Here is a 15,474-nt window from a genome sequence, read left to right as displayed (position 1 = left end):
TTCCCCTCCCATTCTGGACAGCTGGATAATCAGTTACCACACTAAGCGGGGGAGGCAGCTTTCACACCTGCCCGCCACTCCATCAAGGGTTAACGCTGCCAGGCCATAAATCCACTTCAGTTTGTGTTTTCCTGCTAGACGGTTTTCCTGGTTGGGTTGGTCAGGAGAGGAACACAGACAGTCCGTGTGCAGAAATATCAACACGCCTGCGCTTTCTTCAGCCTACAGCAACCATCTCCCGGTCAGCTCTTTTCTACCTTTAACGCTCTACTTCGTCCTCCATTACCTCCACCCGCTAACTTACCCAGAAGATTGCTAATCACTTCAAAAATAAGATTGATACAATTTGTCTCGAGATCTCCACCCTACAGATATCTTCCTCACTTTACACTCTTTGTCCTCCTGTACAATCAATACTCTCGTTTAACCCAACTACTTTAGAGGAAGTCACTAAGCTTTTTTCTAACGCCCACCTAACTTCCTGCCCCCCTGGACCCCGTTCCTTATCAAATACTTCGGTCACCCTCTGACTCAATCCTACTCAATCCTACACTCTTTAATCCATACCTTCAACCTCTCCCTCTCTACTGGCATCGTCCCCAACCCTCTAAAACATGCACTAGTCAGTCCCATACCAGAAGAGGCCTCATTGGACCCCACCAATCTTAACAACCTATGACCCATCTCCTTACTTCCTTTTGCCTCCAAACTCCTTGAACGTTTGGTCTACAACCGACTGAGCGACCACCTCATTGAGAATAACCTTCTTGATCCCCTTCAGTCTGGATTTCTGTCCACAGCACTCCACAGAAACCGCTCTCCTAAAACTCACAAACGACCTACTACCAGCTACAACCAACGGTCATTATTCCGTACTCTTACTCTTGGACCTCTCTGCTGCCTTTGATACAGTTGATCGCCCCCTCCTCCTCGACAAACTCAATTTGCTTGGTGTCCATGGCTGCACTTCCTGTTTATTTGAATCTTCCCTACCTCACCGCACCTTCAGTGTCACTTACAACTCCACTTCCTCCTCTCCATCTCCTCCTCGTCCTTGGACCTCTACTATTCTCAATCTACACATCCTCCCTGGGTCAGCTGATGGCCTCCCATGGCTTCTGCTACCATTTATATGCCGATGACACCCAAATCTATCTCTCTACCCCTCAGCTCACCCCATCAGTCTCTTCACACATCACTGATTTAACAGGCAAATCAGCCTGGATGTCACACCACCGAGCTCATAATGTTTCCTCCCCCACGTGCCCCTTTCCCTGACTTCTCTGTCAAGATCAATGGCACAACTATCAGTCCATCCCCACATGCCACGGTGCCAGGGGTAACCCTAGACTCTGAACTGTCCTTTCAGGCCCACATCCAATCCCTGTCCAAATCATGCCGCCTTAGCCTCCGCAACATCTCCGGAATTCACCCCTTTTGTAACTAATTACACCAGCTTCTAATTCACTCCCTGGTCATCTCTCGCCTCGACTACTGCAACTCCCTTTTCATTGGATTACCTTTACATAGACTCCTCCCCCCTTCAGTCCATAATAAATGCCGCTGCAAGACTCATCCACCTTACCAGCCATTCAGTGTCCTCCACCGCTCTCTGCCAATCCCTCCTTTGGCTTCCATTCAGTGTCCTCCACCCCTCTCTGCCAATCCCTCCTTTGGCTTCCATTCAGTGTCCGCCACCCCTCTCTGCCAATCCCTCCTTTGGCTTCCATTCAGTGTCCTCCACCCCTCTCTACCAATCCCTCCACTGACCTCCATTCAGTGTCCTCCACCCCTCTCTACCAATCCCTCCACTGACCTCCATTCAGTGTCCTCCACCCCTCTCTACCAATCCCTCCACTGACCTCCATTCAGTGTCCTCCACCCCTCTCTACCAATCCCTCCACTGACCTCCATTCAGTGTCCTCCACCCCCCTCTACTAATCCCTCCACTGACCTCCATTCAGTGTCCTCCACCCCTCTCTGCCAATCCCTCCACTGACCTCCATTCAGTGTCCTCCACCCCTCTCTACCAATCCCTCCACTGACCTCCATTCAGTGTCCTCCACCGCTCTCTGCAAATCCTTCCACTGGCCTCCACTCACCCAACAAATAAAATTCAAAGTACTAACAATAATTTACAAAGCCATCCATAACTCTTCCCTCAGCTACATCACTAACCTAGTCTCAAAATACCAACCGAATCATTGACTTCAGTCCTCCCAAGACCTCCTGCTCTCTAGCTCACTTGTCACCTCCTCCTATGCTCACCTCCAGGATTTCTACAGAGCTTCTCCCATCCTTTGGAATTCCCTACCCCAATCTGTCCGACTGTCCCCTAATCTATCCATCTTTAGACGATCTCTGAAAACACTTCTCTTTAAAGCCTATCCTGCTTCTAACTAACACTGTTTTACTTCCTCCATCAGCTCATCCCCCACAGCTATTAACTTTTGTATCAATTGACCCCCCCCCCCTCTTAGATTGTAAACTGTAATGAGCAGGGCCCTCTGATTCCTCTTATACCAAATTGTAATGTAACTGTAATGTCTGCCTTCATTTTGTTAAGCGCTGCCTAAACTGTTGGCAGTTTATAAATCCTGTATAATAATAATAATCTCTTTTATCATGTCTGCACTCTCTCACCATCTCTTGTATCACGTCTGCACTCTCTCACCATCTCTTGTATCACGTCTGCACTCTCTCACCATCTCTTGTATCATGTCTGCACTCTCACCATCTCTTGTATCATGTCTGCAGTCTCTGACCATCTCTTGTATCATGTCTGCAGTCTCTGACCATCTCCTGTATCATGTCTGCAGTCTCTGACCATCCCTTGTATCATGTCTGCAGTCTCTCACCATCTCTTGTATCATGTCTGCAGTCTCTGGCCATCTTCTGTATCATGTCTGCAGTCTCTCACCATCTCTTGTATCATGTCTGCAGTCTTTGACCATCTCTTGTATCATGCCTGCAGTCTCTGACCATCTCCTGTATCATGTCTGCAGTCTCTGACCATCCCTTGTATCATGTCTGCAGTCTCTGACCATCCCTTGTATCATGTCTGCAGTCTATCACCATCTCTTGTATCATGTCTGCAGTCTCTGGCCATCTTCTGTATCATGTCTGCAGTCTCTCACCATCTCTTGTATCATGTCTGCAGCCTCTGACCATCTCTTGTATCATGTCTGCAGTCTCTGACCATCTCCTGTATCATGTCTGCAATCTCTGACCATCTCCTGTATCATGTCTGCAGTCTCTCACCATCTCTTGTATCATGTCTGCAGTCTCTCACCATCTCTTGTATCATGTCTGCAGTCTCTGGCCATCTTCTGTATCATGTCTGCAGTCTCTCACCATCTCTTGTATCATGTCTGCAGCCTCTGACCATCTCTTGTATCATGTATATAGTTTTTACTATATCTGTTGTGTGTCTGCTGTCTCTGATAATGATTATTTTCAGAATTTTATGTGTGGCCCTTTGCTGATGTCGGGGGGCCACACTTGAGCCCCTACCCAAAATAAAGAAAGTTGACCACCCCTGAAGATAAGGGCTGACTCAACCCTCCAGACTCCACCTATAAATAAAATATCAGTTGTGGGTGGACTGATGCTTTAAGTAGGAGTGATAACCAGATGACTGGAAGGAGAGTTTACAATTCTTTGTATGAAATAAAACTATCCAAATCTGGTAAAACACAGGACAGCGAGACTGGAAAGATCTGTGAATAGTGAATTTGGAGTAAATGTTAGAAAGGTCAATGTTCAACTCCACTCTGTTATCTCCATCAGGATGGACTGGATGTGGGAATGACCGTCTGATGACAGGTTGGTGGATCAGATCCAACAGATGGACCTTCCTGCATTCCTGACCTCTCTGACTCGGCCATTTGGCTCTCTTGGCTGACAGCAGTGTAAATATCTGTATGGGGGGACACATAATGACATGGACAGGGTGGGACATCAAAGGAAGCCCTGCTACACCCAACTACAGCCAGCAGAGTAGTTGGGGTTAGAACCTCCATCGGGTTTTGTATCCATTTCCCCATGGAGGAGATCTAACCTCATTTTGGCCCCATTCACGCCCGTTTTATACGGTAGCTTGAAGCTCTCTGTGGTGATGGTTCACATCTCCACTCCAAGTCACCTGAAGCTCAAAGTTTTGGAGCTACTTTCCTAGTTCGATTTGGGCAGATAGGTGCTCTTTGAAGCGCCCCCCCCCCCCCCCCAATTGAAATGCATGATTTTTTGCACATCTTGTTAAGCATCTATTTGCGATTTATTTTCTGCTTAATTGCAAAAAAAAAAATTAAATGATAAATAAATAATAAATAATTTCCCTAAAATAAATAAATACATTAACCCATAACCCTAACCCTGGTGTTTATTATATTATTATTATTGTTAATGTATTTTGTTTATTTTGTTAAGGTTAACCCCTAACCCTCATGTTCATTTATTATGACTATTAAAAATAGTATTATTATTTAGTTACCCTGGTGTGTATTTATTTATTTATTATTAATTTATTATTATTATTATTATTATTATTTTTATTATTATTATTATTATTATATATTATTTACTTATTGATTTTTTTCATTAGGTAGTATAGTAGGGAGGGGTTGGAATATATACGTCATTTTCTCTAGGGGAGCCCCCCTGCAGTACTTTGGTGCTCATTTGAAGAGAGCATCATGATTTGCATGATAAGCAATGTATGTAAAGCAGCCAGGGATCCTGCCGTTGGTTGTCTGCATTGCCCAAAACCATCCAATCAAAATGTTCCTTTAATTGTGTGTTCGTGCACTTGGAAAATAAAAGGGGGGATAAATTGGGGAATCTGATCAATTATCCCTTAATAATAACGTTGATCGAGGGGGGGTGATCCCCATCATTGTGTGCATTTATGTAAAGCTGAGTGTGTTGGATTATTGGATTTGTAATGTTTCAGCTGTTGTTGGGGTTGTTTCTGATATATCAGATCCATGTACATCATGGACCTCGGTGCTGCTTCTGTTTGACTTTGTTTAATCCACTTATTTGGCTGCGGCGTCCACCTGGGCTGCATTAAGGGAGGACTCCAGTCTGACTATAAAACTTTACACAGCACTTGGGAAGCCCATAATGTGCCCTGTAGTCACGACTGGGACTCGTAACTCCACAACAGCTGCTGCGTCTTGCAATGCCAGAGCCAGGAGCAAGCCATTAATATTAGAGCAGTTTGGGGAGTTTCTCTAGGGGAGCTCTCCACCCTCATGAGATGGAGAAAAGAGATGACTTTTTAGTAAACCTGGGCAATGGCGTATAAATATGTAAGCAAAGGTTAATGTCTAGAAAACCACAGGATGAACCCCCCAGTAGATCTGAAGATATATGATGAAACCCTCAGTAGATGATGATCTGAAAATATGTGATGAAACGATCAGCAGATCTGAAGATATATGATGGATCCCTCAGTAGATCTGAAGATATATGATGAAACCATCAGTAGATCTGAAGATATATGATGGATCCCTCAGTAGATCTGAAGATATATGATGAACCCTCAGTAGATCTGAGCATATATGATGAACCCTCAGTAGATCTGAGCATATATGATGAACCCTCAGTAGATCTGAAGATATATGATGAACCCTCAGTATATCTGAAGATATATGATGAAACCATCAGTAGATCTGATAGATATATGATGAACCCTCAGTAGATCTGAAGATATATGATGGATCCCTCAGTATATCTGAAGATATATGATGAAACCATCAGTAGATCTGATAGATATATGATGGATCCCTCAGTATATCTGAAGATATATGATGAAACCATCAGTAGATCTGATAGATATATGATGAACCCTCAGTAGATCTGAAGATATATGATGGATCCCTCAGTATATCTGAAGATATATGATGAAACCATCAGTAGATCTGATAGATATATGATGAACCCTCAGTAGATCTGAAGATATATGATGAAACCCTCAGTAGATCTGAAGATATATGATGAACCATCAGTAGATCTGAAGATATATGATGGATCCCTCAGTAGATCTGAAGATATATGATGGATCCCTCCGTAGATCTGAAGATATATGATGAACCCTCAGTAGATCTGAAGATATATGATGGATCCCTCAGTAGTTCTGAAGATATATGATGGATCCCTCAGTATATCTGAAGATATATGATGAACCATCAGTAGATCTGAAGATATATGATGAACCATCAGTAGATCTGAAGATATATGATGAAACCCTCAGTAGATCTGAAGATTTATGATGAACCCTCAGTAGATCTGAAGATATATGATGGATCCCTCAGTAGATCTGAAGATATATGATGGATCCCTCAGTATATCTGAAGATATATGATGAACCATCAGTAGATCTGAAGATATATGATGAACCATCAGCAGATCTGAAGATATATGATGGATCCCTCAGTATATCTGAAGATATATGATGAACCATCAGTAGATCTGAAGATATATGATGAACCATCAGCAGATCTGAAGATATATGATGGATCCCTCAGTATATCTGAAGATATATGATGAACCATCAGTAGATCTGAAGATATATGATGAACCCTCAGTAGATCTGAGGATATATGATGAAACCCTCAGTAGATCTGAAGATATATGATGAACCATCAGTAGATCTGAAGATATATGATGAAACCATCAGTAGATCTGAAGATATATGATGAAACCATCAGTAGATCTGAAGATATATAATTAAATCCTCAGTAGATCTGAAGATATATGATGAACCCGCAGTAGATCTGAAGATGTATGATGAAACCCTCAGTAGATCTGAAGATATATGATGAACCCTCAGTAGATCTGAAGATATATGCAGATGAAGATTAATGCAAATAATGACTTTCTCTTTAAAAGTCAAGTTTTTCCCTCCACCCCTTATACACGAAATTAGAGAATAGCTTGGGCATATTCGGACTAGGATCCAAACCCATGTGGGCAAGCCCACCAGGAAGCTGTCACCTAGGGCATTCCATGCCCCATAGCCATACATATACAAGAGGCATGTACATGGGCGGAGCTTGATTGGTTGAAATGGTGACTCAGGCCATGCTTCAGGGGGCCCATGCGGCCTCCCTGTCACACTAGATTTTACACTATGTTGCTGCATAGGTGATTCAGTAAGGGACCCACCCAGGCCTGTCTTAGGCCTCTGAGTTTCCAATTGCACCTACACAGGGTAACGGGGCAGACCCTTTCCTTCAGCGGCACACTCTCTGCTCAGCATCAGCTCTGACCCCCCTTCCCCATCCAGCCCAGTACAGCATTCCCCTGGGTGGGGCCCAGGCTGGCCTTCTGAGTTTCCCTTTACAAGGCCACCACTTTCTTGACATGCAGTGGAAGTGGCGGATGTTAGGCACGGTCCCCGGGTCAACTGTTGCATCGGCCCACAAGGTTCCCACATGTTACTCCTGTGACAGGAAAAAGATCCACTCAATGCATAACAACAAGACCCTACTTGTACTATGAATCTAGGCGGCTTCAGCTGAGTTCTGTCCAGGCCACATCCTGGTGCGTTTTACCCCACTGGGCAAAAGAGTAGAGGGGAGAGTAGCCAGGCTGAAGCCGCCTTCATTCATAGTCTTGTTGGTGTGCGGCGATTGGGTCTTTTTCCTTTTGGCTGTACAGAGGAATCTCTCCTGTGAAGTCTCTGAGGGATTTAAAAAAAAAAAAAGACCAAATATACCAGACTCCACCCACAAACTGTACCGCACATCACTGCAGCATTGTGGGGTGAATTTTTAGAAAGCTCTGTGGATTTTCTAATGGTTAGGGGGGGGTCAAGTCAATGTACGTTTTCAACCGTAGTGACGAAAATAAATTTAAAGGAGCAGGATGGAAATTTTTTCTCAAACAAACAAAATTCTAACTGAATTTGGTTCCACCCTGAAGAAGTGGCGTTGCTGCGAAACCTGTTAACTGTGAATACGTGAAGGACACCTCGCCACACATTGTTATAGACATTGCTGTAAAGCTCCGTAGTTTTGTGATGATCTAAGCTAGCAGGTGTCCGTGTCCCGAATCTGGGTACTAATATGTATTTATCTTTTATATACAGTATATATATATATATATATATATATATATATATATATATATATATATATATTTATATATATATATATATTTATTTATTTTTGTATTTATGTTTATATCATGTTTATAGACCCTTAGAAACATTGTTTTAACAAGATATAATAAATGATTTGCTTTTATACCAGTTCTGTTAGCCTCGGATTTAAAGTCCGACTTTGTGGAGTAACATTTTTTTTTGTTTGTTTCTCTACCATTTTGAGATCTAACTGAACGGGGGAAAATTGTACAAAAAAAAAATCACAGATATTATAACAAAATCTTTGTAATACATGAGATTTCATTCAAATAGCAGTTGGAAGGGCTTTCAAACTAAATGATTTGACTCAATGATGGCAGTGTATGGCCAGCCTAAGGGTCAGTGTGCCGCCAGAAGATCTGGTAAGAGACATTCTTCCTGTTACACCTGTTCCAGTTGTCGTTGTAAGATTAGAGTAGGCTCCCGCTCTGCACATGGTATGGAGGGAGTCCGGGAGCACCTGGCTACACTCAGTCTAAGAGGTTCATGGGGTCCCCTGGGTACCAGTGTTGTGACACCTGGTGGCTCCAGCAGCTGTTCCCTCAGCATATGGTGCCCCGTGTCCTATAATGTACTTAATGCCATTAAGGCACCCAGCTAACCTGAGATTGCCACATCTCTTCACATACTATGTGACAGTGCCAGTCATTGAAAGCAGATTTACCAACTGGCTATACCCATGTCATTTGCTGGTTATGTACCTGCAATATACCCGACCTCAGGAAATTTCTCTTTCATTTTCTGCTAGAGTCAGTTCTCTTCTCCTAGTAATCAAATCTGTTCCAGGCTGATATTTATAACCATAAAATTAAGTGAATCTGTCTACAAACACTAGGGTCATGTCATGCAGCTGCTCCCTGATGAAAGTAGATACAGTATAAGCCCTACATGATGGACACTAGAGCAGGGGTTCCCAACCTTACTGAGTGCGGGGCCCGTTAAATTCTTGCAAAACCTTCCATGCCCCAAAAGTAAGAAAATACGTTTATCCTCACACAATAAAAGTATGGGAATTGAAAATAAGTATTGAAATTCTGGAAGGTCCTGGTTGAGGGATAGGTGTCACTTTGGGGGAGTGGGGTTTCTGGAGGGGGTGAGGAGACTCGGTGGCACTATCGGGGATGAGGTTTCTGGAAGATGTGAGGAGACTTGGTGGCACTGTCGGGGATGAGGTTTCTGGAGGGGGTGAGGAGTCTCAGTGGCACTGTCGGGGATGAGGTTTCTAGAGGTGGTTGGGGGACTTGGTGGCCCTGTTGCAGATGAGGTTTCTAGAGGTGGTTGGAGGACTTGGTGGCCCTGTTGCAGATGAGGTTTCTAGAGGTGGTTGGGGGACTTGGTGGCCCTGTTGAAGATGAGGTTTCTAGAGGTGGTTGGGGGACTTGGTGGCCCTGTTGCAGATGAGGTTTCTAGAGGTGGTTGGGGGACTTGGTGGCCCTGTTGTAGATGAGGTTTCTAGAGGTGGTTGGGGGACTTGGTGGCCCTGTTGCAGATGAGGTTTCTAGAGGTGGTTGGGGGACTTGGTGGCCCTGTTGAAGATGAGGTTTCTAGAGGTGGTTGGGGGACTTGGTGGCCCTGTTGCAGATGAGGTTTCTAGAGGTGGTTGGGGGACTTGGTGGCCCTGTTGCAGATGAGGTTTCTAGAGGTGGTTGGGGGACTTGGTGGCCCTGTTGCAGATGAGGTTTCTAGAGGTGGTTGGGGGACTTGGTGGCCCTGTTGTAGATGAGGTTTCTAGAGGTGGTTGGGGGACTTGGTGGCCCTGTTGCAGATGAGGTTTCTAGAGGTGGTTGGGGGACTTGGTGGCCCTGTTGAAGATGAGGTTTCTAGAGGTGGTTGAGTGACTTGGTGGCCCTGTTGAAGATGAGGTTTCTAGAGGTGGTTGAGTGACTTGGTGGCCCTGTTGAAGATGAGGGTCTAGAGGTGGTTGAGTGACTTGGTGGCTCTGTTTGGGATGATGTTTCTGGAGGTGGTTAGGGGACTTGGTGGCCCTGTTAAAGATGAGGTTTCTGGAGGCGGATTAGAGACTTAGTGGCCCTGTCAAAGATGAGGTTTCTGGAGGGGGTTAGGGGACTTGGTGGCACTGTTGGGGATGAGGTTTCTGGAGGTGGTTGAGGGACTTGGTGGCCCTGTTGAAGATGAGGTTTCTGGAGGCGATTTAGAGACTTGGTGACTCTGTCGGGGGATGAAGTTTCTGGAGGGAGTTAGGGGACTTTGTTGTATTTGACTGATCCCTCTTTTCTACATTTCTTCTCCTGTAGGTCCTTGGCACAACATCACAGGAAGAGCTTACACAAGATGTGCCCCTGCTTCATCCATGGAGACATCACATGGCTGGGGCACAGAGGTTTAGGAGAGCCTGGGTGATCCCTACTATCTCAGTGTCAGAGAATCTGAAAAATATCCCCTCGCAGGTCGTACAGGTATGAAAAGCATGGGTGAGCTGTATGGGAGGAACAGTATTAACTTGTGTCTGGTGCTGCACTAAAGACCAGACTTCATCAACCTTTTTACCTACGGTTAGAGGAAGAATACCCTTACATTGATTACTTTGTTATAAAAATGCCCCTTTCATTTTTTACACTTGTAGTAAGTGGGAAGAATGCCCTTTACATTGGTTACATTGGATGGGTCAGTAGGAAGAGTGCCCTTTGCATTAGGTACATTGGTGGTAAATGGGAACAATGTTCCCTTAATTAGGTACATTGGGGGTCAGTGGGAAGAATGCCCCTTACTCTACATTGAGTACTGTACATTTGTGGTGACTGTGATTAATGCCCTTTACATTGGTTACATTGAGGGTCAGTGGAAAGAATGCCCATTATATTAATTAAAGAATATCCATTAAATTTGTTATAAAAGGGGGTAATTGGGAGGAATGCTTCTTACATTGGTTACATCAGGGGCAATGGGAAGTATGCCTATTACATTGGTTACACTGGGAGTCACTGGGATGAATACCCCTTACATTGGTTGTACTGTAGGTCACTGGGAAGCATGCCCATTATTGGTTGCATTGGGGGTCAGTGGGAAGTATGCCCAATACTGTACTGCGGCCTAATCAGTTGGATTAATGCCCCTTATATTGGTTACACTAAGGGTTAATGGAAGTATGCACCTTGCATTGGTTGTATTGGGGTGGTCAGTGGGAAGAATGCCCCTTACATTAAGAATCAATAAAATAAATGCTCCTTGCATTGGTGATAAGTGGGGAGGATGCAGCTTGCATTGGTTATATTGGTGGTCAGTGGGAAGAATGCCCCTTACGTTCGTTACATTGGGTGTCAGTGGGAGGAATGTCCCTTAAATTAAGAATCAATTGAATAGGTGCCCATAACACTGGTGATCAACGGGGAGAATGCCCCAGTTAAATTGGGTGTCAGTTGGAAGAATGCCCCTAGCATTAGTTGCACTGGGGGGTCAGTGGGACGAATGCCCCTTATATTGGATACAATGGTGGTCAGTGGGAAGAATGCCCCTTATGTTGGTTACATTGGGTGTTTGTTGGAAGAATGTCCCCTATATTGAGGATCATTAGAATGAATGCTCCTTTCATTGGTTACGTTGGTGGTCAGTGGGAAGAGTGCCCCTTAAATTAAGAATCAATTGAATAAATACCCCTAACAATGGTAATTAATGGTGAGGATACCCCTATTGGTTATATTGGTGGTCAGTGGGAAGACTGCCCCTTATTTTAGTTAAATTGGGTGTCATTTGGGAGAATGTCCCCTATATTTAGGATCAGTAAAATGAATGCTCCTTTCATTGGTTTACGTTGGGTGTCAGTGGGAAAAATGCCCCTTAATGTAAGAATCGATGGAAGAAATGGTGCTGGCGATCAGTGGGGAGGACGCCCCAGTTACAGACAACTATAAAGATCATTGGTGTCAGTGGTCATATAACAGTCACTAGTCTGGCCGAACAGAAAGGACACTCATCAGCCTCATGCTGCTCCTCCGTTGTCCAATCACGGGCTGGAAATGACAAATCCTTAGGTAGGTACAACTGATATAAGGAGGCTTCTTCCTTTTTTCCTTTTTTCTTTTTTTTTAGATAAAGTCAGACAAGCAGTATTTGGGAAGTGTCATATACAGCATCAAGGGGCCGGGTGTTGATGAGGAACCCAAAGGATTTTTTAATATCAATAAAACAACTGGAATTGTCTACCTAAATGCAGTGCTGGATCGTGAGAAGATAGAGCGCTTCAAGGTATGAAATATATTTCCAGCGTCAGTTATTATAATGTGTCAGTTATTATAATGTGTCAGTCATTGCAGTGTGTCAGTTTTTGCAGTATGTCAGTTAGCACAATGTGTCAGTTATTATAATGTGTCAGTAATTGCAGTGCGTCAGTTTTTGCAGTATGTCAGTTAGCACAATGTGTCAGTTATTGCTTGTATAGTATAACAGCTGAAGAAGAGCAGTGATCCCTAGCAGCCAATTACATTTCAGTTGTCAGTATTCTGGTGCAGCAATGGAAGCTGATAACAGATTGGTTACAAAGTGGGTGACTCTAGTTTGTTCCGGAGCGCTCCCCTGCAGCGGACTGGTCGGTTCTCTACCGTCCTCGCCTCCTGCTTGATGGGCGATCCCCGGAATCCGGACGTCTCCCGCACAGATAGCCGATCCGGAACATTTAGACAAGTCCATTTTCACCCCCATTTTCTGTCTGTTTTTCCTCCCCAGCTTCGTGCGTTTGCATTGGACAGTGATGGCGTTCCCCTTGAGGACCCTACAGATCTTGAGATTGTTGTTCTGGACCAAAATGACAACCGTCCGGTCTTTTCTCAGGCAGTCTTCAAAGGATACATCCTGGAGAATGCAATTCCTGGTAAGTTAGGATTAAAGCGCATGTCTGGACAAAAAAAAAAAAAAAATCACAATCCATGCGCATGTACATACAGGTTTTGTCTGTTTAACCCCTTCCCACCCAGGTGGCAGTTTTCCCGAACCACTGTGATTGTCCGTTACAGTGGTCACATGATTGGGGACCCATCCCCCCAGCTCCTGATCATGACTAGAGACCAAAGAGTTGTCAGTTTGCTTGGAACATGCTGTGAGCGCGCTCTCAGCACTGCAACCTCAGCCATCCGAGGACACATATGTGCGACATGTGGGCATTAAAGCCAACCCCTCTTTGCCGCTGAACACATACACTATGTGGGCGGCAGGAACTTCCACATGCTGCAGGTGCAAAAATACCTATTGATTTGATTTGCCAGAAATCCAGTGAGCTCCCAACTCTTCCTGTAGTGAGCTGACACCTCTGACTCTGCGGCACTGAAATCCCAAACAGTGTTGTCAGCCCTGACAAGTTCTCCACATTCTCTCTCCTCATCTCCATACCATGGGGGAGATGGTCTGTAGTCCAGCGCGGGGGTGGGAGGGCGGGGGGGTGTCAGAACACAAGCAGGACTGACAACACAATACTTCTGGTGATTTTAGTGCTGTAGATTCAGCTCACTACAGGAAGTTATTGGGAGACTCATTCTGAGCACTTACCTGCTGGGGGCTCTGTGCTTGTAAGATTTAGGGGTTGATTTACTAAAGGCAAATAGACTGTGCACTTTGCAAAGTATCCGACACAAGTACAAGCCGGCAGCTCAACAGCTTCATCCTTGGAAAATATTGTTTAAGCATCATAGCAGTACAGAATCCAAAACTGATGCATTTCAGCCTAAGCGTTCATCGTAGCATAATGAAGGCCTTAGGCTGAAATGCATCAGGTTTGAATTCTAAACTGCTATGATGCTTAACCGCTTGCCGACCGGCGCATGCTGATATACGTCGGCAGAATGGCTCTCCTGCGCAAAGGGGTGTACCTGTACGTCCCTCTGTAAAAGTAGGCTAGCGGGCGTACGCACACCACCGCGCACTGCGGGAACTTGCCAGCGTCCTGCAATCGGGGCAAGGAGAGGCAGAATGGGGCACTGCCTATGTTAACAAGGAATTTCCCCGTTCTGCCTAGTGACATGACCAGGATCAGTTCCCGGTGATCGGGGACAGTGATCTCTGTCATGTTTCAGTAAGCCCATCCCCTTAGAGGTTTGTGTGGCCTCCATTATTTTCCAGCACTGCCTTAACCCTCTTGGGCATGGCGATCACCAGAGCTTCACAGGTTGTCACTGGAGTCCTCTTCCCCTCCCCCATGATGACATCACGGAGCTGGTGGATTTTAGAGACCTTGCGCTCCTCCACCTTCCATTTGAGGATGCCCCACAGATGATCAATAGGGTTTAGGTCTGGAGACATGCTTGGCCAGTCCATCACCTTTACCCTCAGCTTCTTTAGCAATTTGATGCAGTGTGCGGCGCATGGTCTGAGCACTGACAGGCTGACCCCCCACCCCTAGAACCTCTGCAGCAATGCTGGCAGCACTCATACCTCTATTTCCCAAAGACAACCTCTGGAGATGACGCTGAGCACGTGACCTCAACTTCTTTGGTGGACCATGGCGAGGCCTGTTCTGAGGGGAACCCGTCCTGTTATACCGCTGTATGGTCTTGGCCACCGTGCTGCAGCTCAGTTTCATGGTCTTGGCAATCTTCTTATAGCCTAGGCCAGTGATGGTGAACCTTGGGACCCCAGGTGTTTTGGAACTACATTTCCCATGATGCTCAGCTACACTGCAGAATGCATGAGCATCATGGGAAATGTAGTTCCAAAACATCTGGGGTGCCAAGGTTCACCATCACTGGCCTAGGCCATCTTTATGTAGAGCAACAATTCTTTTTTTCAGATCCTCAGAGAGTTCTTTGCCATGGGGTGCCATGTTGAACTTCCAGTGACCAGTATGAGAGAGTGAGAGCGATAACACCAAATTTAACACACCTGTTCCCCATTCACACATGAGACCTTGTAACACTAACGAGTCACGTGACACCAGGGGAGGGGAAAATGGCTAATTGGAGCCCAATTTGGACATTTTCACTTAGGGGTGTACTGACTTTTGTTGCCAGCAATTTAGACATTAATGGCTGTGTGTTGAGTTATTTTGAGGGGACAGGAAATTTACACTGTTATACAAGCTGTACACTCACTACTTTACATTGTAGACAAGTGTCATTTCTTCAGTGTTGTCACATGAAAAGATAGAAGAAAAGATTTACACAGATGTGACTGAGGGGTGTACTTACTTTTGTGAGATACTGTACCTGCATCATACATCGGTAGAGCTTAGGTGAGTTTTCTCTTGTTACTTTGCATAATGCTCCAGAGCTTAATAAATGAAGTGAAGCTTCATTTGCAAAGAATACCCAATCACATGCAAGGAAAAAGAAAAAACACAACATTTTTGCTTGCACATGATTGGATGATGAAAGTCAGCAGAG

General features: G+C 44.9%; 1 protein-coding gene across 1 annotated transcript in view; it reads left to right on the top strand.

Annotated features, from left to right (window-relative positions):
• The window catches only part of CDH15 (cadherin 15), an 87,838-nt gene that overhangs the window by 27,277 nt on the left and 45,087 nt on the right, over positions 1-15,474 (top strand). Inside the window, exons 2-4 of the mRNA XM_077451053.1 lie at positions 10,405-10,566; positions 12,197-12,352; positions 12,830-12,974. Coding sequence (XP_077307179.1) covers positions 10,405-10,566; positions 12,197-12,352; positions 12,830-12,974 — 463 coding nt within the window. The remainder of the gene's footprint in view (positions 1-10,404; positions 10,567-12,196; positions 12,353-12,829; positions 12,975-15,474) is intronic.

This window comes from Lithobates pipiens, unplaced genomic scaffold (assembly GCF_037356315.1).
Source record: "Lithobates pipiens isolate NorthernLeopardFrog02 unplaced genomic scaffold, aLitPip1_a1.2 Scaffold_10, whole genome shotgun sequence".
Classification (NCBI taxonomy): domain Eukaryota; kingdom Metazoa; phylum Chordata; class Amphibia; order Anura; family Ranidae; genus Lithobates; species Lithobates pipiens.
Note: the sequence above shows the minus strand (reverse complement) of the source record. Positions and strands in the feature narration are given on the sequence as shown.